The sequence below is a fragment of the Pungitius pungitius genome, chromosome 20 (assembly GCF_949316345.1).
Source record: "Pungitius pungitius chromosome 20, fPunPun2.1, whole genome shotgun sequence".
Classification (NCBI taxonomy): domain Eukaryota; kingdom Metazoa; phylum Chordata; class Actinopteri; order Perciformes; family Gasterosteidae; genus Pungitius; species Pungitius pungitius.
In genome coordinates this window covers 7588039-7615530 of record NC_084919.1, presented here as the reverse complement: position 1 = coordinate 7615530, position 27492 = coordinate 7588039, and the positions used below count along the sequence as shown (strand labels likewise).

The 27492-nt window shown below is 43.4% G+C and overlaps 2 protein-coding genes across 10 annotated transcripts; one reads left to right on the top strand and one right to left on the bottom strand.

The window, feature by feature from the left end:
* si:ch211-278j3.3 (E3 ubiquitin-protein ligase RNF19A) lies at positions 1-17162 on the bottom strand. 5 transcript variants are annotated; one of them, XM_062559606.1, is made up of 11 exons: positions 16911-17161; positions 11101-11251; positions 10638-10817; positions 9412-9935; positions 6511-6716; positions 6244-6391; positions 4543-4705; positions 4075-4189; positions 2134-2265; positions 1682-1940; positions 1-1546 (listed from the first exon to the last, which is right to left on the bottom strand). In XM_062559606.1, exons 3-11 carry the CDS (start codon positions 10788-10790, stop codon positions 1282-1284), a joined length of 1965 nt encoding a protein of 654 aa, XP_062415590.1. In that variant the 5' UTR covers positions 10791-10817; positions 11101-11251; positions 16911-17161; the 3' UTR covers positions 1-1281. The 5 variants fall into 5 exon arrangements, with proteins under 5 accessions (XP_062415590.1, XP_037305063.2, XP_037305061.2 ...); XM_037449166.2 differs by having other exon boundaries at positions 1682-1919; positions 10638-11251; positions 16911-17162; XM_037449164.2 differs by having other exon boundaries at positions 10638-11251.
* A 1255-nt stretch (positions 17163-18417) lies between these two features.
* On the top strand, positions 18418-27096 carry znf513a (zinc finger protein 513a). 5 transcript variants are annotated; one of them, XM_037450092.2, is made up of 5 exons: positions 18418-18640; positions 19780-19916; positions 21270-21404; positions 23823-24593; positions 24710-27096. In XM_037450092.2, the coding sequence occupies exons 2-5, from the start codon at positions 19877-19879 to the stop codon at positions 25684-25686; spliced, it is 1923 nt and encodes a 640-aa protein (XP_037305989.2). In that variant the 5' UTR covers positions 18418-18640; positions 19780-19876; the 3' UTR covers positions 25687-27096. The 5 variants fall into 5 exon arrangements, with proteins under 5 accessions (XP_037305989.2, XP_037305988.2, XP_037305991.2 ...); XM_037450091.2 differs by lacking the exon at positions 19780-19916; XM_037450094.2 differs by lacking the exons at positions 19780-19916; positions 21270-21404.
* Positions 27097-27492: the final 396 nt, after the last annotated feature.

The window sequence follows — 27492 nt, the reverse complement described above, 5'->3', positions numbered from 1 at the left end:
TTGTGTTTCTGTTTTTCAAGGTGAAATCTTTATTTGGTTTCTCTCCACAACCCAGCACAGGTTATCATTTCATGTCCGAGTTCATCCCTCACAAGTATTTTACACTCAGGAAGCCAAGCACAGCCTGTATAGTGGTGTATTTCTCATGAATCATCGACTGGGGGTTATTAGAGTTCAGCCTGAAGTGGCATGCTGCTGTTGGAATTTTGGTGCTCTGTGCTCTGCTCCGAGAGGGTCTTTAGTTTATATTTAATGCTCTCAGCAGCGCACACTACAGCAATTACATTGACTGCTTTGCAGGTGAACATGTGTGTGAGGGATCTCGGATACACTGCGACTAATAGAATCATGCAGCTACTTTTAAATTTAAGAATATTGAAGAGGAAATAGCCTCTCGCAGGCTAAACGCTGCACTAAAATGATGCAAAAGAGACATTGCACTTCCGTCTTCTACCACGGAAGACTGTGGATTTGAGATCAATAGTTAAAATGAATGGTATTTAAAAGCCATTCAGTCAATATCATTACTGCTATAATGCCACGGAGCACTTTACGTTCAATAAAGCAACACTTTGGCAGTTTTCAGATCAGTTGCCCTCTTCAACTGTTTCACAAAAGAGTAACAGTGCAGCATGCATTGTCTGTTTAAAGTTGTCAGTTTTACGTGTGACCAATGCTTCTTAAAATGCTCTAGGTAATTCTTTCAATTTAAATTAAATTCTTTAAGTTAAGTTAAAGAAAATGAATCCTCCCTACTGTCCTGCAACTTGGCTCGGGAAGCATGTGATATTTAGCTACTTGAATTAGGTTAATGAAAAAGAAAGAAAATCATGCCTGTGGGTGTCTTTTTATTTGTAAATGGAGAGGGGAAGTGAGATTACTAGAAGAAGTGTAGAAGTACAGCTAGCAGAAGAGAGAGTCTGATGAAATAGATTCATGAAAGATGGGGTGTAAGTCTCTTTCAGAAAAGACAGCATAGGAATGAAAAAAAACATGCTCCAATTTCGATCGAATGATGGATGCTATCCAGTCTGTCCCCCTCTAATCCGCATCTCATAGCCTCGTGCTATTTGTCTCTTGCACACACTAACACACGTTCTCATTTGCTCTCTCTATAGCCGCGTCTTCCTCAGAGGCTGGAGCCAGAAGGCAACTGGTGGGAGGGCCCGTCTCGGGAAGCAGGAGGTGACCTTCGCCAGCGATTTTAAGCTCAATCCACCGACATTTTCTGCTCACAGATTTCTTTATTTCCATAAAGTACAAAACCTGCATTGGAAGACCTCATACACCTTCTATTTCAAAGACTGGCAGGACTGTCCCTTCATCCCCTCCTGGTTTCTCTCTGCCCTCCTGCTCCTCTCCTTCTCCTCCCGCTCGTCTTCCCTCCAGTTCTGAGGCACACAGGTAGTCTTGGGACAGGGACCGCGAGCGTCCCAGGGACTCCGCCGACAAGCTTCGGCTAGACAGGATGCTACTTAGGCTGGACTGCCGGGCGCCTCTGGGGTGGGTCTCAATTTCCACACGGACCTCAATATTTGTTCCTTCCCTGTGGTGACAGTTGAAAGACAAAGAAATCAACAAGAAGCCGGAACCCAAATACGGTAAAGAATGCTTTGATTTGATTCACGTCCGCTGAATAGCTCTAAACGCAAAGCGCAGCAGAAACAGAGAAGAACTTTACCTCAAAGGTATCGCTCGCGTGTCGTCAAGCGCGCTGTCAGGCACAATAACCACCTGGCATTCTGATTGGCTGCATCCATGGTGCTCCTTGGCTTCATCCAGTTCCTCGTAGCTATCCAGCTCAGGGGGCGTGTCGCTCGTGCTGGGGAGGACGCCCACTTCCTGTACGCTGACTCGGACTTCCTGGACACTGGTGTCGCTTGCCGTGGATTTGTTCTGACCCGCCCAGTGGTCACTGACTACATGGGAGAATAGAAGATCTATAAGAGAAGTTGAAACTTCATCAGATCAGGTTGCGCTTTGGAGAGAAAAAATGACAATGCACCGATTACTGATGTCAATGGTCTTTAACTTCAACTACACAGAAAAGTAACAGATCTATAATTTGGGATATATGCTTATTAACTTTCATCTTTTGTTTATTATATGAAGCCATCTGGGAGATGTACTCACAGCTGGCTAAGTCCTCCAGTTGGATTTTGTGTGTTTCAGGCGGCTCACTCTGCGGTCGACACCAACCGTTCCTGCAGAGCGACATGGGGACGACCCCATACACATAGGTCAGCATTAGTGGCACACCCACACCTGCAGGAAAATAGAAAAGCAGAAGAAAACCCTTCATAACCACCTATTATCATTTGAATGATGCAAACATAGTATTGCACTCGAGTACTGTTATTGTAACTGTGCGTTACGAGTGGAATATGAGGGTTGGGACTTGCAACGGAAAATGGTCAAAACCAATGCAGCAGATGTAACAATGGCAAGGTTTTAAGTCTGGTAGGGAGGCGGCTCCTAAGACACAGTATTTTAAAGATCCCATAATGCAACAGGATTCTTTAGTAGACCCTCCACGCCAAAGAAAACCTTCACATTCCCGAAGTGTAATGTAGTAAACCTATTTTTTGGTTTTAGTCTCTTTTGCTGTTGAGTAAATAGCAGACTTGGCTTCCACAGAAAACATAACTAATTTAATAGTATAGTGACTGATAAATGCATTTCCATTATAATGAACCTTCAATAATCCAGCATTTTAAATCGATTTAAACGACATACTATTTCTGCAATACCCCAAATGCACACAAGAGGGATGCCCTCCTGCTTCTCTCTTCACTGCGCGGAACACGCTGATCTATAAATCGTTTCATGGCATCATAAACCTCCATATAGAGGCTACGGTGTTGTTTCAAACAATGTGAGCCATTGCTTATGCAGCAGGAAGTAATGTCTTCTATCAGGAATCCATTTCCTCTCAGTCTTATGAATTAATTATCTTTCAATTGGGTTCAGGCGAGGCATGCAATTTATATTTTTATTTCAATCCGCTGCATAGCTTTATGTTTTTGTACATTTTGTGCTGTTATCAATCTCATATTAGTCCTTTCCTCTTTCGTGATTTGGGAATTTTAAATATTATTTTTATTTGTTTTTAATGTTAAGTCAGTTTTATATGTTTTAAAAACAGTACATCTGTTTGGTTGTAAGAATATCACAAGTTCGATTTGTTCTGACCCTCCTTCATAACCTTCACATACTTTCAACAAGCCGCACAAATCGATGAGCAGCAGCCTCCCTCCGCCGTGTGATTACGCAACCGGTGATTGAGATAGGAATTTGATAACACAAAGCCGTGCCGACCAAACAAAGGGACACCATTAACGCAGAGGGAACACCGGGCAGCCAGTGACTCAGCAACAGGGGGAAACCAGTGCAAAGCATGAGCCTGCCAACCAAAACGTCCACAAACAGAGGGGCTGTGTCTCTATGTTTGAGCCAAAAGACGGAAACAACAAGGCAGGGAGCTGTGAGTACAACATGAGAAACAAAATAACAATTGTGGGGATGTGAGAGAGAAAACAAAATGAGACTGAGGCGTAAGGGCACGGATGCAAACACAGATCAATACAGATTTTTTGTATTTACTGATATGCGGCACTTTTATCGTGTTTGTCTTGCTGTCTGTGTTGATCTTGTGCGTGGAGTCGGATGACTCGACTTCTACTGCAAACCAAGTCTACCCACAGGTACAAACAAAAGGAACCTAACCTAACCAGTGCAGATAAATACTTTAGAGTGTGTAAGTGTGTGTGTGTGTGTGCATACCTACACCAGGACATTTTGCCACCAGGACAAAATGCTACTTTGCACTGTATGAGTGTGTTACTAAAAGCATACAAAAACTTAGCATGTGGGTATTCATATGGCTGTAAAGGTATTTTTTATATTTTAGTTTGAACTACAACTTTATCATTCTTTATCATACTCTTTAGTGTCTGACCTAAACTGTTCTGTTATTATGGTGTTATTTTGATCTCCTTTTTACCCTTTTACACTTTAATCCCTCTTCGCTGTGTGCAGTATGGAAGGTGGCCATGTTGTTGTTTTGTTCCTTACCCACAGTGATAGCCGCTATGACCGGGGACACAAACACTGACATCATAACCCCACTTGCCACAGTCAAGTAGTGCTTACTTCCTGAGATATTGTTTTTCTTACAGCGACCATGGACCTAGAAGGCAATAAGTAGAACACAAATTAGATGATGGAAGGCTAATTTGATTCTTGCTGCTCTCGTTCTCTGCAACCACATATTCACGTCATTTATTCATGTCCATTAATACGTGCAGCCCAGCATGCATGAGAGGAAAGGAAACCAGCCACATTGGCCTGCACACGCTATTGCAGAGCTCCAATTCCAATTCAGCGGACTCCATGATCTCCATAAATCAGTTGGTTAGACGCAAAATTTACATGACATTTAAATACGACGTTGTGTCTGACGTGAGACGTTGGTTGCTTCACATCCCACATCCATTCAAAAGTTGTTTTTAGGGGACACAGGATTTACTGGCGGGGTCGTACCTTGCGGCCCATGTAGATTGGTATGCCCACGATGATGACGGGGATGGCGATGCCCGCTATGAGGGAGATGACCACCGGGGCTCCGAGCAGCATGCCCACCTGCCAGAGGACCTTTCGGGTCTGAGACCACGGCTTCTTACCCCAAAATGTACATCCTGAGGGACTGAGACACACAGGAGGACAAACACGGGAACTCAGGGAGGAGTTTAAACTCTTATAATGCATTCATTTAAGAAAACAAAATGGTAAATATTAAAGACCCTGGGGAGGAATCATGATGATCAATAGAAGCTTCTTCTAGCGCCACCTTGTTGGTTCTGAGTGATTACTATGGGACGGATTATTGTGGATATTTTCATAAGATATTCATGCTCCAAATTCAAAACACGTCCCTGACCTTTTTATGTAGCGCCATCATTCATTCACACACTCACATAGACACTTATAATGAACATAACCCTCAATGCAGACCTCGCAACTCACACACCAACATAACGCTCTTGAAATATTATTTTGTTAAGAAGCAGGGGCAATAAAGGAGTACTGACAATGTGAAATGTCTTAATCATTGCTGTCGTTACATCATTACCCAAACGGCGTCTGTAACTCTAACTGCCAGTGAAAGCAGTACAACACTAAATAACGTGGTTTGGTTAATCAAGTAGTAATTAAGTTGCCGGAGCAGCAGAGACAATATGAGCAACAGAAATAGCACCGTAGGATTAAATTATTTCTAAAAGCCTCCTTTTTGCTTTACAACAGTAAATGTCACATTGGGTTCGGAAAAACTGAGTGGGGGCAATTATGGTAAAGGTTTTAAAGTGGCGCTGTGTTGCTCTTAACAGGTCTGTTCGCGTTAGATGATAAAAGCTTCGGCCTTCTTCGGGGTGTTCGCTATGTAAAGTGCGACAGACAGAAACAGATGAGGAGAGACAAAAGAAGAAAGGCGTTGAGACACAATGAGGCAAACGTAACACCATGAAAATGATGAATGCATCAGAAATCCACTCTTCTTCAAATGTAGCTTCTAGCTGGCCTCAAAGCTTAAGTTACAATATTCTGCCGCATGGAAATATGGAGGCAGATAGAGCTGATTAATTGATGACCAGTCAGCAGTAACTCTCTTCCAGGACTGGAAAAATCAATGGAAGCTCAGACAATGACATAATGGACATGCCTTGCTGAGTCGCGCAGTTTTTTTTATTTTTTTATTATCTCAGACTGGGTATTGCTTGTAATCATACAGATGGAGTGTTTTATAAACTCAGGTGTATAAACTCTAGTGAAGCTCTTCCTTAACTTAAATACGCTGAAGTTACTTTTGCCGCAGCGGATTCTCTCTCCTCTTTGTTGTTTCTGTGCACACCTTGTCCTGTGTACACTAGGCCCCACACACTGGTTCATTGTGCAGATGCAACTACTGATTACTTGAATTTGAAATATTTTGTTGATTAATTCCATCGGATGATAGTTTGTTTGAAAAGAAGTGAAAAAATTCCCAATCTCAGTATCTTCAAGTAAAATCTTTAAGCCCCAAATCAAAACATATTACTTTTTTTTCTTCATCTAGACGCATTAAAACCTCACATCATTTCTCAATCATTATATATCTGGTATTGGCTCGTTCTGAATGGACTAATCATGTGATGCTCTGATCTCAAGGTAAATGAGCCTTTGGTGTGTTAACGTGCTCACTGGTACCTGAGGTAGTGCACGTCGGTGATCTCCTGCATACACAGCCAGCAGAACTGACAGGCACACACAGTGCAGTTCATACGGTTACAGCTGCCATCGTTGGTCTTCATGATGTAGGCGCCGCAGCGAGGGCACGCTTTGATCTCCTCTGCATCTTCAGCAACAGAGTAAATGTGTGAGGGGTGTCGACGGTGTCGTGTTTTCCATCCACAACCGACGGCGTAAGGCGGGAAAAAAAAAAATAGGGGGTCACAGCAGACCACCTCTTCTCACCTCCTCCAGGTTCTTCATTGAAGACGTACAGCGTGGAGGCATCGGTGCCGCCCGAGGTGTGGCGGGCTCGCTGCCGCCGGGCCTGGTCGCACGTCTGGTTGGGGTGCCAGAGCTGCCGACAGTGGTAGCAGAACTCCGTGTCGCATCCTTCGCGGCCGCAGCTCAGCTTGGGACACTCCGCGCAGCCGTAGGCGATCACTGCGTAGCTGAGGAGAAAAAGAGAAGAAGAAGAGACTGTAGCTAGAAAGCAGATAGAGGGGACATCAATAATACGTCCCTAAAGGGGAACGCTTTGTTGTGAGGGATTGTTTTCATACAAAGGACACCTCAGCGTCGGGCCTCGCGGGAGGCTTTAACCCTTCCACCCTTTTGCCTTGAGGCCGGCGGTGAGAGATACACGTGTCAGCGGGACTGCTTTTTCACTGTTTAGCTCCTGAACCAGCAATAATTTCATCCTTGGATCTCTGGAAGTCATTTATGACAATAACACGGAGCTTGATGCCTGTGGACTGAATCCCACACCCTAAGAAGGGGAATTAACATACATTTTAATATTGAAAAGATTATGCCATTAACGATCAAATAGAAGTAAAAGCAGCCGTGGGTGAAGGAGTTGAAAAGCTCCCCAAGGCTATTCAGTTTGGCGTCTCTAGCATGCAAAAGGTAGATGAATCAGACAAGCCGAGGGCCACAAACACATGAGAGGATAATTACGGCACAGCCTGCATCCCACTTCAGAGTCGGACTGGATTGAACTTTTAGATTTTCAGGTAAAATCCTTGAGGCTGATTTAAAAGTGTGGACCAGTTCATGTATTTAAACATTTTGAGGTATCTGCGAACATCTTAATCAAATAATGCGTCATATTACTGCCGTGGATTTGTTAGACGCTTTAATATGAGGTTCTGACCAAAAACGGTCAACATCAATCATAATTAGTTATGATAATTCTTATCAATCTAATACTGTATGGCTCTTAATTTCTTGCCATTTTAGATGGATGGAAAAATTTTCCTAAAACCTTTTGGAAAACACTTTCTCAAATTAGTATTTAGAGCTCCACCCCATTAACTATTCTGTACTGTATTAACTGTATTTTTATGTTTTGTTAGTATTATGTCTTTTCTGTGGACTCCCGGAAGTTGGCGGATGGGAATAAAGTCTTAAAATTCCCAAGTATTTTAAAACTTTACTAAGGAAATGCAATTATGCAAAATGCATTCATTTGTTCCACTTAAAGAATCCACACAATGCGTGTTGGTGGGACAAATAAGATGTAAATATATAAAAGCAAAGCTCTGCAGCTAAAATCACGGCAAAGAAATAAAAGTAAACTTTGCGCTCCGTGAAACCGACCCCACGCGCTTCATTTCAGGGCATTTCTAGAACATTATGTTCTACTCCCATTTCTGTCAAAAACACTTTTTTGCCACACTTCCTCAGCGCCAAAATAATCTCCAGCTAAGCTTCTGTCAGTAAGATCTTGAGGAATGCGTGTATGTTTGGCGCATGGGAATACACAAACCATAACTGTGACCAGTTTACGAAATGGCTCACATCTTCAAAGGCTCCTCTATGTGGGAAGTATTTGTTCTTTCAAATGTAAAACTACACGACCATGTTTTTTTTTTAATCGTATGTGGAGCTCTTAATTTGAAGGCTCTAGAAATCTGATCCCGTTTCTCTTCGTTATATTTTATCGCCCAGGGGTATTGATTTTCCCTCCCCTCACTCATCGTGACCAGGCTGTGTGTTCTGGCCTTCAGGGAGACACGTGGTCCACCGGCCCTGAACCCTGCAGCATACATGCTTTTAAACCTCCAGTATTCACTGAGCATATTCACACAGAAAACACACACACACACACACACACATTATGATTTCCCATCAGCAGGCCTATCTTGTTACTTTTACCATGAACATTATGGAGCTCCAGCAATGGATCAATGTCACATTTAGTTAACAACACCAGAGAAGAGGAGTTACCCTCAGAACATGGTTGCATTGCATTGTGGTCTGTTGTGGGAAAACATATAAGTATAGTGTATGTACGTATATATTTTTTCTCCATATATATATATATATATATATATATATATATATATATATATTGATTCAGTGTATTCCTGTCTGAAACATTTTTGGAGTCTTTGATCGATTCTGCGATAAAATGTCGCTGTATCTCTATGAAATATGATATGACATCACCACATATCAGCCAGTTCTCGTCAGGGAGCAGGAGAAATCGAATGGGTCCAGATACGCCAGGCACCTAACTTTTTTCATGTGTCATGGATTGATTAAAGAAAAGTTCTCTTATTTACATGAATTTGTCGTTACTTTGTGGAGCTTACATTGGTTGTTGTAGAAACAAAATGGAGAGACGTTTGCTTCATCATTCCACACCAGTCCGCTCTGTTTCAGCATCTGATATGATTTTTTTTTGGTTGCATCAAACTTTTCAAAGCTTTGGGACTCAAACTAAGCTTCAGTGGCTGTCAGTTCTTTTCAAAGCTCCATCAATCTTTCTAACAGTGAAAACGTCTACAAGTCTCAAGTTTTACATCATAAAGCCTGGTGGTGGGATGACAAGAGCTGCAATTTTCAAACACTGAAATAGCCTTCTCTCTTTTGTCTCAAACTAATTACAGTACAGCAAATTGCTGCTTGGTGACAGAATATGTCAATTAAACATTTTTTAAAAAGATTTTACAAGTTTAGACAATTTAGAGAAGCCAGTGTTTTCATTATTGAGCTTTTACAAAATCCCATCCCTCAATGTTGCTAGGTAACTATCTTTAAATAGAAACCCCCCCTTTTCTTTTGTAACTATATTCAACAGTAAAGGGGAACATTCTCTCTTGTAAATATGCAACCAACGGTGTTTTTCTGGATTCTCACCTACAGTCGGGCGCAGGGCACCAGCGCGTGTCTGGATCAGCAGCCAGGTAACGCCTCAGCTGGTACTCCTCAAAGCGCTCCAGCAGCGCCTGGTCGTCCAGGATGGCACGGACGTCCAGCGGCGCCAGGGTCTCGGGGCACTGAGGGCACGCGATGCACACGCGGCTCTCCGATATCTCGATGCGCAGGTACTGGCGCAGGCAGTCAGAGCACGTTCGGTGGGAGCAGGAGGTGAGTCGTGGGAAGTGGCAACGTGGTTGACTGAGCAGGCACAGAGGGCACTCCTCCAGGTGCTCATCCAGCAGCTGCTCCTGGCTGGAGGAGGAGACGGACAGGACGCCAGTGGAACCGCTCCGGACGCCGCCCACGCACTCAGCTGTGGCGGCACTGTCCTCGCCTGACGCCGCCGCTGCCGCCGCCGATGCAGGTGCAGCTGGCGGACCTCCTCCTTCGTCTCTTTCGCCTCCAGCCTCTTCTGCTGTGAGGCTGGGGTCCTGTGAACCATTTGCGGAGCAGCTGTCGTACTAAAGCCAATCAACATATACAAAGGATCCTCATACACGGGGGGACCTGCGAGGGTACTCTGCTGCTTCAGAGAACAAATGGAAACATTTCCAGTGAATCATTTTTACTGCACATGTTGGTGGATGTGATGTTACTAGATGCTACTGTCACTAGGTAAAGAACTCCATCACCCAGCATTCCACAGTGGTGAAGGACAACGGGTAGCATTACAGTGGACTGTGCTAGTTGACAATAAAGTTTATGAAACGCATATCACGCCTCGTCTGCTTATTATACGATTAGGCAAGATACAGTGGATACTTTGTGTACTTGGTTTCTAGGCAACATCCCCAACATTCCCAATGAATTTAATAAACACTCTAATGAATTTGGGTCATCACAGTATGTGAGAAGTTTTCCTATTTTTCGAATGGCAAAAAAAGTTTCAAATAAATAATCTGTGCAGTCATGCATGAATCCTCTTTGAGGAAGAGGAATGAAACAAATAAATAGATACCTCACATATTAGTGCATTTCTATCCAAATGCAGACGTCTGTTTGTGTGGCTGCAAAGACTGCAATGCAAATAAAACCAGTACAGACTGGATTGTAATGAAAACCAAGATCAAACTTTTTTTCGGAAGGCTAAAAAACGTCTTCCAAAAGTCACCAAGTACCCCGCAAACTAAAGCAAAAAACATGGATCACTTGCTCAGTCTCACCTGCTCTGGATGCTCGCTGGGGGTCAGGGTGATGGCCACCTCCTCCCTGGGCCACGCCTCCAATGGCCTCTCGGCCTTTGGCTCCGATTTGGGCTTCCTGGTAAAGAAGTTCAGGAAGCTCAGCGGCCCCGTCTGCTGCTTGGGCCTCCTCATGGTCTATGACTAGAGCAGTAGCAGCAGCTGAGGAGGACAGGCCAACGACCATGAGCAGGATGCAAAGGTCTGTGTGTGTGTGTGTGTGTGTGTGTTTGTGTGAGAGAGTGGGAGTTTTTGTGTGCGTGTGGGTGGGTGTGCAGCAGGGGAGCTCTCACGGCTCAGAGTCTCGGAGCTGGACGTCTGCTCTGCTGCACGAGGGAGGAAGAGCGAGAGAGACGGACAGGCAGAGGACAGCGAGGAGGTAATTCCTGCCCGAGGGGAACATCACTAATGTGGAACCCTTCCAAGGCCTGGTCGTGTGATTTACTTTGTCTCTTTTTAGGGCTTCTTTCCTTCCTTCTCTTCTCCTTCTTCTTCTTCTTCCTTCACCTCCGCTGCAGTTCCCTCAGTCTGAGCTAGTCCTGAACTGGCCGAACGTTCATCATCGTTTTAGGTCTCCTCTTCAGCAGTCCTTTACCCTGGAAGCAGACATCACAAAAATGACAGCGGCTCAGAAACGATGGGATGTGCATTTTACATTTGATTTTACATTAATAAGACATCTAGAATTGGATATTAATCAAATCTTGTGGTATTGATGTGAACCAGTAACTGACCTTGGGGTCAGGATGTGGGTCACGGGATGATTGACAAACATTTTATCTTTTCGTGTGAATGTGAGGAGACCTCAGCTAAAGTGAGGCCAGCCTCTCTCAATAAAATCAAAACCTGAGCAGATACATTAACGGGAACTTTCTTTAGAAATGTCAATAATGTCAATTTCAAATAAGGCACAAAAAGAGCAATTTCAAACAGCAGCACTGCCATTTAACTCCGGATCCGGAATATCTTTTTTAAATCACTTAAGCGCCATTTCAAAAGAAAATAAATTGAACAGATCAGATCAGGTTTGGGTCACTGCGACCTGGCCAACGTACCGTCTGAGAAAGGCGCAATAAGGTCACAGCCGTGACACACAAAGAGCAGATGGAGTTGTGGCCGGTTGGACAGAGCGGATCGGGGGAGATGCAGGGTGACGCAGCGGAGAGGCAGTGATAGACAGCACAGACAACTCATTCTGTCGCCATCAGGCACAGGCGAGCTTTCATAATCAGGCCCAGGGAGCATAGAGAGCATGAGGTGATTCACGCTACCACGGACCAGTAGCTGGCTCCGTATTACCGCTAATTCAAATTGGACCGTGGAACACAAAATAAAATATTAAAGATCTGTTGCACATTATCAAAAGAAAAATCTTTTATTTTGAAAAGTTTTTTTTTTTTTACATCAAATGAACTGGCATGGCAAGAGGCAGGGTATGCACGGAAACACGAGCTAAATGCCTCATCATTCTTCTAACAGGGATAAACAAAAGATCTGGCTTTATGTAACACTGCAGTACCTAACCTGCCTTCTCACACAGAGAAAGAGGGTCGCAAGAGTATTTATATTCTAGTCTTGTGGATATGTTCAAATTCCCACGAGGCTCTTTTTTGCAGCAGCACATGATTAAATACAGTGAGGTAAGAATAGACCTTCTTGCCCTTTGAAAAGTTGGCAACATAAACTGCTGATTATTGTTGATATTTTTAAATGCAAGCTATTTCTCCACCCTCCTAGCTCTACTGGAAACACTGTACCTCAACAAGCAAAACTTTGAAATCCTCTTTGAAAGGATGTGGGAAATACCTTTCAAATGTACAAACCCATTTTCTGAATGAATTAACAGAAGGGGTCAGACTGCCAGATAACACACTACATCTGCAGTGGGGTGACACAGAGATGGCTAATTCAGTCCCGGTCCTCTTCCAGACAGCTACGGGAATATGAAGTGGCCCGTCGAGAGGTGTTTGCCAAAACATTCAAGGTTTTCTGTTTCACGCGGGCAAACAACACGGGGGAAACAATAAGGAAGTCACAGTCACAGCTTCCATACAACTCTTACAAACCGTTTTCCTGCGCTGACTAATTGTTACTCGACGCCGGTGTGAAATCACAGAAGAGGACATTTATTAAATGCTTGCACGCATGCAGCAGCATTGAAAGACATACAAGTCATGATTCAGGCCGAAAAGGATTCTTCCTTTGGCTTTGATTTATATCGTCTCTCTCTGGTCTCACATGGTCACTTCCACATCACAGAGAGAAGGCATTGTCATCCATGGTTGAAGGAAATGGAAGAGAACACTTTGTTTAGACCTAAACAAATATGGTTTACAAAACGAGTTCCTGGGATACTGTCCTGATCCTGAACTGATTGAATTGATTGAATTATCAAAACTGATGATCGTTTAACACAGGAAACCATGTTTCGCTTCAAGAGGTCCACTCACTCTGAACCTTATTTGAATTTTTCCAACTCAATCTCAAAACATTTTGTATAATGAACTGTCATCTCTCTAGTTCCTATAAATTCAGATATATTTTTGTCATATTTCATAATTCATTTTCCCCCCACGTAGCTTTTCTGCATGGGATTCCCAGCAAGTGAGTTGTGTAACCACCTGAATTTCCTGGACGGACTAACTTTCTGACTGCAAGCACAGGTTCCAAAGTATCGACCCCACATGAGATGAACACATCACTGTGCTGCTTATCAATTTATAGACATAATACCCACATATGAAGACATCACATAACACATTCAAAGGAGCACGCAATGCACAGTGTGCAGCATCACACGCTCAAACACACACAGGCTTACTCATAGATACAGGAATACACACAGTAATGTTTTCTGAATTCATGGCTTATCACTCCACACCAAAAAGACAGATAGTCAAATAATTACGCAACACCATTCGCAGCCTACCTCAGACAAGTCGTCACCTTGAGGGAAAGTTTCCCGTCAGAAATGTTCGTTTTGCATAAACCTCAATGAGCGAGACAGTGACTTCATACATGCTGTTCCTATGAAATCCCAATGGACAGAACATTATCAACAAGAACTAAAATACCTGTTAACCTAAATCAGGGGTCGGCAACCCGCGGCTCCGGAGCCGCATGCGGCTCTCTCATCCCTCTGATGCGGCTCCCTGTGGCTTTTCAAAATAATTAATGAGTATTTAATTAAAATGTATTTTATTTTAGTTTGTTCGTTTTTAAAATGTAATTCTAAATTTGAAGATTATGGTGATCTTGTAACATCTAAATAAAACGTGTTAAATCGCTGTTACGCTGTTACTATAGTAACAGCGACATAACATTTTTTAACCGCCAGCGCGCGACACCCGCCAGCGCGCGATTTCTTGAACTTTTCGAATCCCAGGTAGGACAACTATGGAGAATTCTAAGAAGAGAAAAGTGTCTGAAGAAAACAGAACGTTCAATGGTACATGAACTTTATTAAAAGCAAACATCGCGCACGCCTCACAGATGACAGCTTACGATCCTGTGTGAAGATGAAGGTGACGGCATACAGCCCTGATGTGCAGACGCTGTGCGCTGAGGTTCAGGAGCAGAAATCACATTAACCAAGTATGATAAATATTTTAATTGCCTATTATTTTGCACATATTCATATTTTTTCATTGTTCAGTGAAATAGTCCTTTTATTTTTCAGGTTGATAGCTGACTGCACGCGCCAGTAAAAGGATGACGGCACACAGAGAGAGGACGGCATTTTTGGTTTGCTGACGGTGGATAATTTAAGTTCAGCGTTTTTTTTTCATAAATACAAGAAGGACTCAAATAGACATTGAGTATTTTACTTGAAAGTAACCTTCAACCCAACGTCAACGTCTTTTTTTCGGAGCTCAAAATGTTTTGTTGCATGCAGAAATGTAATTTTGTTTTCTCTGCAGTCGTTCATTGATTTCATAAATGCAACACATTATAGTTTGTTTATACATAGCATAAAGGCAAAAAAAACGTTATATGCAGTGTTATTTCATTTTAAATGTCAAAAGGGTTTTGTGGCTCCCAGTGTTTTCTTTACTCTGTGAAACGGGTCCAAATGGCTCTTTGAGTGGTAAAGGTTGCCGACCCCTGACCTAAATGATAATATTGCCACACACAGAAAAAAGGACTTTGTACAGACATTTCACACATAGCCTATTTAGCCTATTTATAGCCAATTTAAATTAAAGATAAAACAAAAATGTGTAAATGGCGTTATACAAACATTGTATTTCTCTATTGTGTTGGCTAACTTTTGGTTTTGGCAAATCGGACCCGTATCTGGTCCATAAATGGCCCCCAGATTCTAGAATTTAAAGGTTAAGATTTAAAGCGACACTCGGCTCCAGTTGTAAATACAGACCATCTGTGTGTTCCGACAAGTATAAAACAAACTTAGTCATACAATCCGTCGCATTTACATATAATGTTATAGAATTTCGGAAGCACACATCACAGTCTCTTCACAGCGTGAGGACGGTGAGGAGAGATGTGTTTCCACGATGTGGATCTCTGCCGTCTATCACAAGAGGGCGTCCGCATGGCGGCTCCTTGACCCTGTGACCTGCAGAAGCACTTTACAGATGACCAGCTATCCTGTGTACCAACAGCTACGCTAGCTCCCATTGACTGAAGCTTTTGGCTACAGGTCTCACTCTTAATTCACAGCAGCAAACTCTCATTTTTTATTTATTCCGCACAGAAAACAGATCCCTCGGCCGATAGCACCACCCGGCATCATTGCATAATGTACAGTGTCGTTGCAGAGGCTGCAGTCTTGTTGACATGATTCAACATGCTGATTCACACCAATTCAAACACATTTCTACAGAAAATGTAATATGGTAAAAGCGTTTAAGTAGGGGATTCTACTAATCTTACACATAAAAAACGGCTTCCCCCTGATGATGTCACCAGGGTCATCTCAGTTTGGACAGTTTTTACAGGAAATGGTCTCTAAAGTGGCCCTGAGAATCGCACAAAGTGTTTCCAAAGACATGGGCAGATTCAGATTAAATTATACTATTTGATGCATTATGGGAAATGGAAGACTCTCAGATCTCAGCTTACTCCATCTCTTGGGAGTCCCCAACTTTATGGATGTACAATACTAAATAGTTGAAGTAGCTTCTCAAACAAAGCATTTTCTGCAATAAATCTGGACAAAATGCACAGCAGTGCATGTGAAAGTTTTATTTGGGTCGATTTAGTCCGACTGATTTCACAAATGAACATCTATAGGTCAGTCTATTGTGGTACTCTTCCCATTAATGACATGATAAAATGGTCAAATAGGATTATTACACAACCAACATCTGCCCTGAAGCATACGCCCCTTTGAAAAGCCAAACAGGCACGGAAAAAGGGCCAGTTTTCTTTCAGTAGTGTGTCCTTCATATTCACTGATTTTAGGCGTTTTTCGAGGACACTTGTTAACAAACGCTTGCTATGCAATCACTGATAAGGGGACTGATGAAGAGATACGCGATGATACTCCTTATCAAATATCTCATTATCTTCACTAGACACAAACCCACATCAGCAATGCGGGTTTAAGAGGGACCAGAGTGACCTCAGTCTGCCCACACACACACACACACACACACACACACACACACACACACTCACGCTCCTGCACTTCGCGGCATCCCTCACCAAAATGTTCAGTCTCTGCACCATGTGGCGCGCAACACGTAAAGTGACCTCTGGCAGCCTGCAAGCTACTTTAATATTGTTAAATAGGCACAATATATAGGATAGTCATTTTTACATGACACTAAAATAGACGCAATTGACATGGGATTGCATAACACCGATGTGTGTGTTTGTAGTTTAATGGAACTCACTGATATTTGCTTTAACTCCACAGATTAAATTAGATAAGTGCTATTTGACCAATCAAAACAACAATAAATAACAGGCCATTGATTGGGGGATGCAATTGTAAACTAAAGAGATCCTATCATAACTGCACACTGATCAAAAGCAGCCTTGCATAACCTCAACGTGTATTTTTAAAAATACACATGTTCATGCTTTTTAATCATTTAATGGGAGTCTACACAGGGCATCAGTATGCTCTTGCAGGGAGTGGCAATACGTAATCGCATTCACGTCCACATCCAGATATCCCGCAGGAAGACGAGCACCAGAGAATATTAAGACGTCTAAATGCGCCTTTTCAAAGTCTGCAGATAAAACACACACAATGTTGTCTATTACGTAAAGAGGATATCTTACCTCTCAGTGCGGCGCCTTCTCTTCGCAGCGTAGAATCAACAACTGGCTCCTCCCCTCGAGGACCAAACAGGAGCACAGAAATGTCCCCTGTCTCCTCCTCCTCCTCCCCCTCTTCTTCTTCACTGCCGCACACTAAACATACATCCGGCCGTCAAAAGCTGCAGACCGGCTCGGTGCATTGATCCGGTCCGGTACTATGCGGGAGAGAACCGAGAGGAGGAGAAGCCCCCCTCCCCCTATTGAGCTCTGCTGTGCGGCGGCCTGAGGGGAGGCGCACTGCAGTGACATGAGCCAATGGGATGACGCAGAATCACAGGATTTTCTGTGCATAAAACCCCAGTGTCATTAAAAAAACACACACAGTAGTTTTCACCACAATACACACACACACACACACACACACACACGTCTTGCCCTTAGGGAGGCTCTGGGCCCCACTTGAACATGAATCCATGTTAAAAAACAAACACAGGGCATGCATTTAAAATGGTAGGTCAACCTACATGTTGTTTAATATTGGCCAAAAATGGAGGACAAAAAATGACTATAAATAAATAAATGAATAAATGTGTAAATACAGACACATAAATAAATGCTTTAAAAAAAAGAATAAATACATGAACGTATTGATATAGGTTTACACCTAAACAGAACATAATTAAATAAATCGATTTCTACATTTCTGTATTGCTACATTTATTTATTTCTACAATATATATACATACGTACACACATATAAATATATACACATGTAAATATATATACATACATACACACATATGAATATATACACATGTACATATATATATATACTGCATTTCTTTTGGACTAATATGATAATTTGTCTGAATTACTGACACAGTGACTGTACAATAATTCAGTCAAGATGATCATAATTTAGATATTCTAGATACAAAACTACAACAGAAAGATTTTCAAAGCAGCAACCGGAAATTGTTTTCGGAAACGGAAACACCTTTGAACAGAGAGGGGATGGACACAACACAATGGAATCAAGACAAATCCCACCTGCAACAACAACACGTCCTGTGTGCGCGCACGGCCTTCACGATAAAAGCAACGCATTTAAAATGTTTAATAATACATTCTAAAATACTGGGATTTTAATATCTATAGTGTACAATGGCATGGTGAATTTGAAAAACATGCAAACATATTGTTATTCCATCTAAACAAGTAGAACGTTGTCTGGATGAAAAATGTAATCAAAAGAAGTTGTGGTTCTGTTTTTTGCCTATTGTTGTTTACAAGGGTCTCTGGGCCACTAGAAAGAAATCAGATGCATACACGTATAATAAAATCACCTCTTTATACAGTGCAGTGTAACGTTGGAATTATATGATGTATTTCCATTTTACTCATGTACATATTGAATGACAGATTACCAACAATACTACGCCCATTAATTCTATAATATGTTCGTTTTATTTTAAACTTGACGTTGTTGTTAGCGTGGATGTCTCTTTTATTCTGAAGGATTCACGCCGGAAGTTCTGTTGTTGTCGCTGCTGCCGCTAGATCACAAGCGCATCAGAAAATCAATTAAGTTATGAAAAATACCATTAATTGCCTTTCTTTGTCGCCCCAGCTCATGAAGAAATGGCGGACCTTCAGACGGTGTACGATTGAGGAAACACCTTTCTCACCTAATGGCGTTTATTCCGACAACAACGACCATCTCAATCGACAGGAATATTTACGTTTTTTAGGTAAGTTAGCTTGATGGCTAACTAGTGGAGTTGACATTAGCTGCTCGGTTATTTTCGCTATGGGTTAACACATTAAGCCACGGCTAATATCTACTTGTCAGTCAGCAGTACGTGCTGAGGGCCACGCGTTTCGTTCAGACACTCGTGAAGTCGCATACCGTCAGGTTTTATTAAAACCAAAAATCTCGACATTTCATGATGTAGAGAGGCCACATCCCTGTTAGCTGTCTGCTACATGAAGACGTCTTTCAGTTGTAAAGTGCAAGCTGATTCGCTTGATTGCTCCCCGTCGGGCTGCAGCAGCACGGAGCCAACGCGTTAGCCATTTTGCAAGAGTAGCCCGAAGGAGCTAGCTGTACTTAATGGTGGATTTTTGGTTGTTTTGCTTGGCAGTGTAAATACGCCAAGTGCAGATAGTACTCCCCTAGCATGCCTGTGTTGTTGGTTTGTTAAGTGCACTGTGTGCAATGTTCTTCAACTAGCTTCATTTGGATATAATGGATTTGCTGGGGGGGAAAAATTATACCTAGATACACTGCAGTCAAGACTCATGACACCGTATTGGCTTCATGTGTTCTTACCTTTTATAGTGGGGGGGTTTGTGTATTTTTAAGTGGGGACGCTTAACCGATGAGAACGAGCTAGATAATCTACTAATGTTACTGTGAAATGAGCATGTAGTTCTTCAGCCATATACTGTATCTGCACGTATGTGTTTTGATGACATCGTCGCTCCTTATTACAGACTCAATGAGAGACTTAATTCAGTGAACTATCTGGATTACTGTAACCGAAATGTTGTGTAATTCTATTTTTTGGTACTTTTTAAAAAGCTGTAGCTGGTTATAATGATTCCGTTGATCAACAGAAAACACATTATTTTCTATCTGTCACTTTTTTTTAAAGCAAAAAAAGCATAAGGGGTTGAAGCCTGTCAAGTTGGAACATTTGCTGTTTTTAAATTATTTTTGTGAGTTTAGGCCTGTTGGTCAGATGAAACCATTTGCACCAAGATGCCACATTACGGCTTAGGAAATTGTGTTGGGCTGGAATTTAAATTGACCAAAAAACAAAAAGCTATACATCCAAAAAAAACAACTACTAATTGATTTTAAATTGATTTTGTCTTGCATCTGTAGAAATACTGAAGAATACCTGTCAATCGGATGACAATGAGCTGATGGTTTTGGAAGTCTGCAAGGAGACGTTGCCAAAAAGAGAGAGGCTGTCTGGAAGATGCCAAGAAAAAAACAACAGAATCCACAGCCAGTCAAGTGTAGGTATTCAAAGATCGTTTTAACTTTGATTAGTTAATACATAGCTGAGCTTCATAAATTATCTGGCATCTCTATTAAAACACCATACAGTATCGGTGGCTTCCCAGTTAGGTTTCAGTTAAATGAATGAACAAATGATGAATGATTGAAACGCGTGTCCTCCGCCCGCTCACATCTGGACACCAGACGTTGCTGATTATGTACTTCAAATCTTTCACATTCTGCTTACATTAAATAGTTTGAAAATGTGCATACTTTAAGTTATCAGTATCTCTGTTGTGCATAGAAGAGGACAGTGATTTTAACAGCCGATACATTTTAGTGGTGGCCAATATGCAATGAAAACACCATAACCTCCCAATGTGGACAAAGCTCACATACACATTTATTATTATTGAACGTAAAGTAGTTTTGTAGTCCATCAGTAAATAACAAAAGAGCTTGCTTTGGTAAGTTTCTGAGTTGACCAGCATACCCCAGTAGGGTTTGTTTTAAATAGCCATCTATTGTCTGATCTGATTAGCTGTGACTCTCTGACCACAAAGAGCAGCATCCCAACTGATGTACTGCTGTCATTATGTGAGATGGCGAAACGGCCGCTAGATGGCACCATGATGCTGTTTGTCGAGGATTTGCTAAGCAGTCCTGACGAGCGTGATGCCCTTCAATTGGCCTGGTGAACAGCTGCGTGATCTCTGTTTGGATTGACGTTAGGATTTCAGGCCTCGTTAGCTGTAACTGCGGTAAAAGGAGCTCCATCCGTCAACTTGGCGCACTTTGTCTTTGTGTGTAAAAGATGTATGCAGCGGAGGGAAGTAAATGAGTGAGCTGTTTACTCTTCTCCAGTATGTGAAACGGATCGCCTCGTAGCAGAAATACACACCAATTACAGATTGCAGGGCTGATCGCTTTTAAATACACTGATGTATTTGCAGCTGCCCAGCTAGTGAGAAACGGATCATTGCGGCTTAATGAGATCCAAACAAAGCGGAAATGTTCAAAGTAAGAACATTTCCATTATTTACTTTTATTATTATTACTAGCGTTCATTGACATTAAAAGTAATGTAATGGAGACCCAGCCCCTAACTCACCTGTCCCAAATTTCACTCGTTTTCATCTGGTCTCTTGCCCCGGGCCCCAAACGTTAATGTCAAGCCCTAATCGGGCTGCCAACAGATTGTATTTGTCACTTTGAGTTTCTCTTGAAATGTTACTTTCTGTTTATATGTCATCGCCTTTAACAGCTTGCTAATAACAGTGAAATAAGGATGCGATTTGGTGGAAACTGCCCCCTCAGCGAAATAATAGTTGGAAACAACTGTCTGTTTGCTCTTTTTTTTACGACTGAAGTGGATTCTGAAGATGGTGTAGCCCTTGAAGCTCCAGGAAACCTCAGCTTAGACACAGACTTCCTTCTAGGACAAGACCTTGAGTTTGGTGATCCCGATCATGACCACAAGATTCTAGGCCTGGAAAAGTTCTCAGGTTTGTAAAGCATTCTTTAAGAAAACAATTGAGCGCATATTTCAGTTCGTGCTTGATTTGGCAGCACTCTAATGTAACTTTAATGTAACTTTAATGTGAAACAGAAAGCGCTGGAGCCTTCGCTTTGTTACGTCATATTTCTTTACACCACAACCAAAAACGTCTATAAGATAAAAAATAATGCAACAATGGAAAGTGTTCAGCATTTTTTGCGATCGGCTGCAATGACAAGTAAAAGTCAACCATGCATTTCACACGGCAGTAAAATGGTCAACCGAGTACGGCACGTAATAACTGATGTCAAAATAAAAGCTACTCCAGTGATCGGCAACATTCATTCAACAAGTCCGTCCGTCCGTCAATAATATTTACATGAAAATCAGTAAATGAACAAATATTACACATTATTATAACACAATTTCACAGTGCATAAGAACACAGTCTCACTATAAAAATAGCAGTACATTCTGGTTTGGAAATTCAAAATAAAAGCTCTCTAAAATTCAATATGGGCTATATTCTTTCTAATTCCAATTCGTATTGAAAAGAAATCTTGTCTACTTTTCACTTCAAAATGATGGTCCACTTCAGCATGAAACTCAACAGTATCAACACATGCTGATTTTACTATAGCAGACCACCTCTGAGTGCACGTTCAACGGCAAATGAGATTGTGTTCAGTAACTAAATTAAAGCTGTGTTAAATGTAGTAACTGCCATTATTTCACCAGTGGATCGCTATCAATGTGAAGCAGCAGCAGCAGCAGCAGTAGGAAATGTTCAATTTGAATTAGCGGAAACTTGATACTTTGCTGACGCAGTGAGGCAACCGATACTGGTTGGATCAAACTGACCAGCCGCATCATTTCTGGTGAAGAAGACCATTTTGATCTGCCACACTCCACTAAAGACGAAAACTGGATGTCAGACTTTCATGTAAATAATTCAAAGGGTTGTGGTAGAAAACATATTTTGACCATTAGTTTAGATTTATTTAATATTCTATTTTGGAAAAAGGTGGCCCGTGCTGTTGACGTCGGCCTGATGACTGATGGTTCTATTTATCGCGCTTTTCCCCTCACGGCGTCGGAACTGTTCCCAGTTGCATGTTTCTATAAACATTTTTACTGAACATCTCGTCCCGCGTATTGATTCCACAATAAAGGTGACGGGAGTTTCACACAGCCCGATGGTTATAGCACATTCCAAATGGCTCCACAGTGGGAACCCCGCTGCCTTGGTGGAAGCACGATCGCATCATTAAGTTTAGTAAGAGCCCGCATTTGAACTCGCTGCCGTCGGCGTGGAAACATTCAATGATTGATCGTACCGCTAAAGGAGGTGGCGTCTTCTTTAGTGAAGTATCGTCGAAGCAAAGAGGTCTCACAGGTTTGTCGGCGCGGCCCCGATGAGCCACCGGAAGAGAGATGGAACTACCCGCTCATTTTCCACAGCAGGACTCTTTGTCAGAGAGAATGATCTGAAAAATGGAAAAGTAGAGAAAGGAGCCGAGACACCATTCCATTATTATATAAGGGTCATAAAAACAGGACCATTGCCATCAAGGACACCATTATAAAAGAAGGCATTTATTCATCATCATCATCATCATCTGCTGCCGCTGCCTCTGCTCCCACTACCCCACTGCCATTATCATTTCCCCCTCATCATCATCATCATCTACATCTACCCTCATCATCATCATCATCTACCCTCATCATCATTATCATCAGCCGCTGCAGCTTCACCATTACAGTCATCATCATTACCATCAGGCTTGGTAATCATCCACGAGGGGTTTCCACGGGGCAGATAAAAGGCCAGCGTCGAGTCCCGCCTTCCTCACTTTTTGCCCCGGCGTCTGTGGAGGAGGACGCCTTCTCCTCTGGCTCCTTTGTTCGCTTTCAGGAGAAGACGACGAAGCCCAAAGAGTTCCGTCTCGAAAGCTTTTTGTACTATCCTCTGGGAAAAGTTTTTTTTTCTCTCTGCTTTTTATCTCCAGTGAGTATAACATTTCTCCCTGAAATTCCCTTTTTTGCTGTGGAGAGAGATTCTGTCTGGCTGGGTGGTGGAAAGGGAGGAGGACCATCTGGAAGGGCTCGTTGTTGCTGGGCTGCTTAGTTAAATCGAGCTGGAAGTCGTTCAGTGAGATTTGTTAAGATATAATTCAAGTCTGGTGTGTGTGTTCAGTTCATCTGTCTTGTGTATTATTTCCTCCTCTGATCTGAATTGCAAAACTAATTCTGATCTCAATGACATTAACTTACGGAGCGTTGTTCAGTCCACTACAAAATGAGCCATTCTACACTCGGGACGGTTGCAGTTTAAATGGATATCTTTGCTTTTGTCTGTCACCACATGCAGAATGATTTGGGATGTTTGGAAAACATGCTCTTTTTGTTTGTCCCCCCGGTCCAGAGGTAGCAGCTGAGATCGGGTTCTCTGTGTATCCCCTGGGTGATGAGCAGAGCCCCGCCTACAGCCAGCTCAGCATGGAGAGTGAGACGGACAACTCGCACAGCACAACCGACAACGGGAGGGAGGACGAGGGCGGCTCCGCTCAGTCCGAGCCCGCGTTCCCCCCTTACCTGTCCTGCAGGGGCTGCGGACAGCTCCGCGATGAACCCCTGGGGCCGGGCATAGACCTGGTGGGACCCTACTGCCTCAGGTGCTGCAAAGCCTCCCGGGAAGCCAAAAGTCCCGACTTCTGTTCGCCTTTCGGAGGCGTCGGCGGGATGCGCTCGGGTTCCCATCTGCAGCTGGACGGCGACGGGCTGGGAGACGGGATGGGCGACAAGGCACTGACAGTTGAGGACAAATTGGCCAAACTGCACACGTGCCACCTGTGTGGCTTCTCGTCGCGCTACGCCAACCACGTGAAGCGCCACATGAAGACGCACAACGGCGAGAAGCCCTTCAACTGCCCGCTGTGCACGTACGCCTCGGCCCAGCTGGTGAACCTGCAGAGACACCTGCGCATTCACACCGGGGAAAAGCCCTACAAGTGTGACATCTGCACGTTTGCCTGCAGTTCCCTCGGCAACCTCAAAAGGCACCAGCGCATGCATGTGCCCTCCGCGGGGCTGCGGCAGGACGTCCCGCCGCGACCCGCCGGGGGCCTAAACAGCCTGAAGAGGCATGTGGCCGGGCAAAGAGCTGGTGGAGACGTGTCGTGTGCTTCAGCCAAGGGTACGTATGATGTCATTCATTCATTATTTCCCCATCTTCATCTCCTCATGTTGTGACTCAAGACGCACGATTGTGCGACAGCATTTAGTATCTGATGAATCATTTTTCTCTTAAAGTTTCAGAAGGTGCCCGGCCCAATTCGAATGTGGGAGCCCAGAACAATGACTACCTATCAGCCTTTGATGGCTTAAAGGGGGCCTCCCCACCACCACGGATACCGGCCTCTAACCAGGCTCCTGTCCACCAGCCTCCCCCCCCGCTGAACGCCACAGGCGGCGGCAGGGCGACCAGAGGGGCAGCGGCGGACGGCGCCGCCCTCCCCCCTTCGCTTTTCCCCTTCACCTGCCGCCTGTGTGGCGTCGTCCTGGAGGACGAGGACGGCTCCTCGGCCCAGATTTGCGCCAAGTGCACCCTCGAAATGCTGACCAAGGACTCCTCGTCATCTCCCAACAGCCCCGGCGAGCGCAGCGACAAGGTGTACACCTGCGCCGCCTGCCCCTTCCTCACCCACTACCCCAACCACTTGGCGCGCCACATGAAAACTCACAGCGGCGAGAAGCCGTACAAGTGCCCGCAGTGCGACTACGCCTCGGCGCACTTCGACAACCTCAAGCGCCACCACAGGGTGCACACGGGCGAGAAGCCCTACAAGTGCCACCTGTGCGACTACGCCTGCGGGAACCTCGCCAACCTCAAGCGCCACCAGCGGGTGCACTCGGGCGCCAAGCCCTTCCAGTGCGCCGTGTGCAGCTACAGCTGCAACCAGAGCATGAACCTGAAGCGCCACATGCTGCGCCACACCGGGGAGAAGCCGTACAAGTGCCAGGAGTGCGGCTACACCACGGGCCACTGGGACAACTACAAGAGGCACCAGAAGAAGCACGGCCTGGCCACGGACGGGTGGGTCAAGGTCCCGATGACCGGCGGCGGGGGCCGGGGAGACGAGGATGAGGAGGACGACGAGGAGGAAGGGCGGAAGGGGCTGGGGGTCGGCGCTCCGGCTCACAGAAAGGAGACGGGCGTCGACATGCAGTACATGTCCAGGGAGGGGGGTCAGACACTACACTCGTGCTACAAACTTGAGATTGTTTAAAATATAACTCAGCAAAACTAAGCTACCAGCAACTTATTTTCTTCTTCTTTTTTCTTTCTTTCACAGAGCCTTTACGATGTTTCGGTGTGTGTCAGACTTTGTGTTGTCAGGTGTCTTCAGAGGCTGCTAAATGTTTGTTTGTAGAATCTCGCACAATTTGTTGTTGTATATTTTTCGATCAAGTGGATTTTTGTTTTTTTTTCTGCTCTGCTTTTGTGTCAAAAAGAACAATCCGCTCTCATGTTAGAACACATATCTGGTGATTCCTGCAGAGCGTTACCAGACCCACTGAACTGGTGAGCTGCGCTGTGTAGAATATCTGCGTAATAAAGGGGAATTTGCTTTATTTTCGTAAAAGTCGTCCGTCTCAAAAGTTTACCTTAAATCTTTTAGTTTTGTGCCAAAGATCTAATGAAAAAGCCTAAATGTACCTACCTTAACGTGAGGTTACTGTGACTCGGCTACACAGCGCAGCCTGGAGTAGGTACGGGCCCGTCTTCACCTTTGTTTCCATCGAGGCTCGATGCCTTCAGATAAGCCTGCTAACGTATGAACTACTAGCAAAGTGCTATTTAATGATACTGGAATTGTTTTATGCTTCCTGAAATATGTTGATTCATTAGGTTGTGCTAACCTTCTCTTGGCCTGCAGTCTTTCATGTTTAATCCCTCAAGATTATATCTCTGTGATTTGGGAGACTTAAAAAAAAAAAAAAAAGACCTATTTTAACACTCATTGCATGCGCAAGCATTTTGAAAAGCCCTCTTCAGTATTTACTCGGTGTGGTTAAAGTAAAAGCACAATTGAACACACGCGGCATTTAAAGTTGTGCATTGGGGGGGTCATTGGTTCACTTGTCGGCGCTTCTTATGCGATCCGGGAGTAACAAATTGTAATAGAGCATGTTGTTCAAAGGATTCTTCTCAAACTTGTACTTTTTACAAATAATTCAGTCTAACTTCATTCTGGGTCTTTATCTTCAAGTTCCCTCCGATACATTTTACCGTTTACTGTGAAGTTTGCCCCATTCTCGTGTTTTTTTAATTTGAAAATATCACATTATTAAGCATGTGGGTGTGTAATCGTTTTATTTTTGTGTGTGGCTGTAATACACTGCCAGAAGTGCATACTTTAATATATAGAAAGTGTTTGTTTTTTTTAAATCTAAAAAAATGAGTTTGAATGTTTCGTGTGTCATTTGGTTCCCATGGGAAAACATTAGGGACTGTGATTTAAGTTTATACTTTTTGAATTACTATTATATGCAAGGGATTTTTTTCAGGTTGCCAACTTGCCGCGACACGATGGAGAATTGAGTACTGACAACCCGAGTGTCTTCATGCAGTGTCTCATAAATGCCTTAAGTGAAGCTTTTGAAATAAACCCATGGAATTCATTTCATTGAATGTCGGACAACAGACTGGATCTCAGCTTCTTATTGACGGCTCTGAACCGCCCGGTAGGGACATGGAATGTAATGATAAACGTCTGACCAATAAATGGGCAGATGTTTCCTTTGGCACAGACAAATTAGTCTGTCAATACCAAATAAGATGTTGCTGGAGAGAATTGGCCAAGTCCTATTTTGAGGTAATTTAGAAACTTTGATGCGGTTTCATAGTTTGTTCGTCAGAAAGCAGACAGGTTTTAAAGTATCCCACTCACTACATTTCTATTGTATTCAAGTAAAAACGTAAAGTTTTGTCAAATAACTGGACAATCAGCTTCCAAAATAGTTACGGGTTCAAAGGCTACTGTGGTGTTAAATAACCGGTACGGAGAGGAAGTGAAAATAATGAGTTGACT

What these genes read in the sequence shown, in the direction of transcription:
- si:ch211-278j3.3 (XM_037449164.2), bottom strand. Translation starts at nt 10,790, where the DNA reads ATGAGGAGGCCCAAGCAGCAGACGGGGCCGCTGAGCTTCCTGAACTTC. An exon ending in CAATCTACATGGGCCGCAAG is followed by an intron (nt 4,190 to 4,542) that starts GTACGACCCCGC and finishes ATTGCCTTCTAG; the next exon opens with GTCCATGGTCGCTGTAAGAA. An exon ending in ACGCGAGCGATACCTTTGAG is followed by an intron (nt 1,547 to 1,681) that starts GTAAAGTTCTTC and finishes CTGTCACCACAG; the next exon opens with GGAAGGAACAAATATTGAGG.
- znf513a (XM_037450091.2), top strand. Translation starts at nt 18,481, where the DNA reads ATGAAAAATACCATTAATTGCCTTTCTTTGTCGCCCCAGCTCATGAAG. An exon ending in GGAATATTTACGTTTTTTAG is followed by an intron (nt 18,641 to 21,269) that starts GTAAGTTAGCTT and finishes TTACGACTGAAG; the next exon opens with TGGATTCTGAAGATGGTGTA. An exon ending in AGGCCTGGAAAAGTTCTCAG is followed by an intron (nt 21,405 to 23,822) that starts GTTTGTAAAGCA and finishes CCCCCGGTCCAG; the next exon opens with AGGTAGCAGCTGAGATCGGG.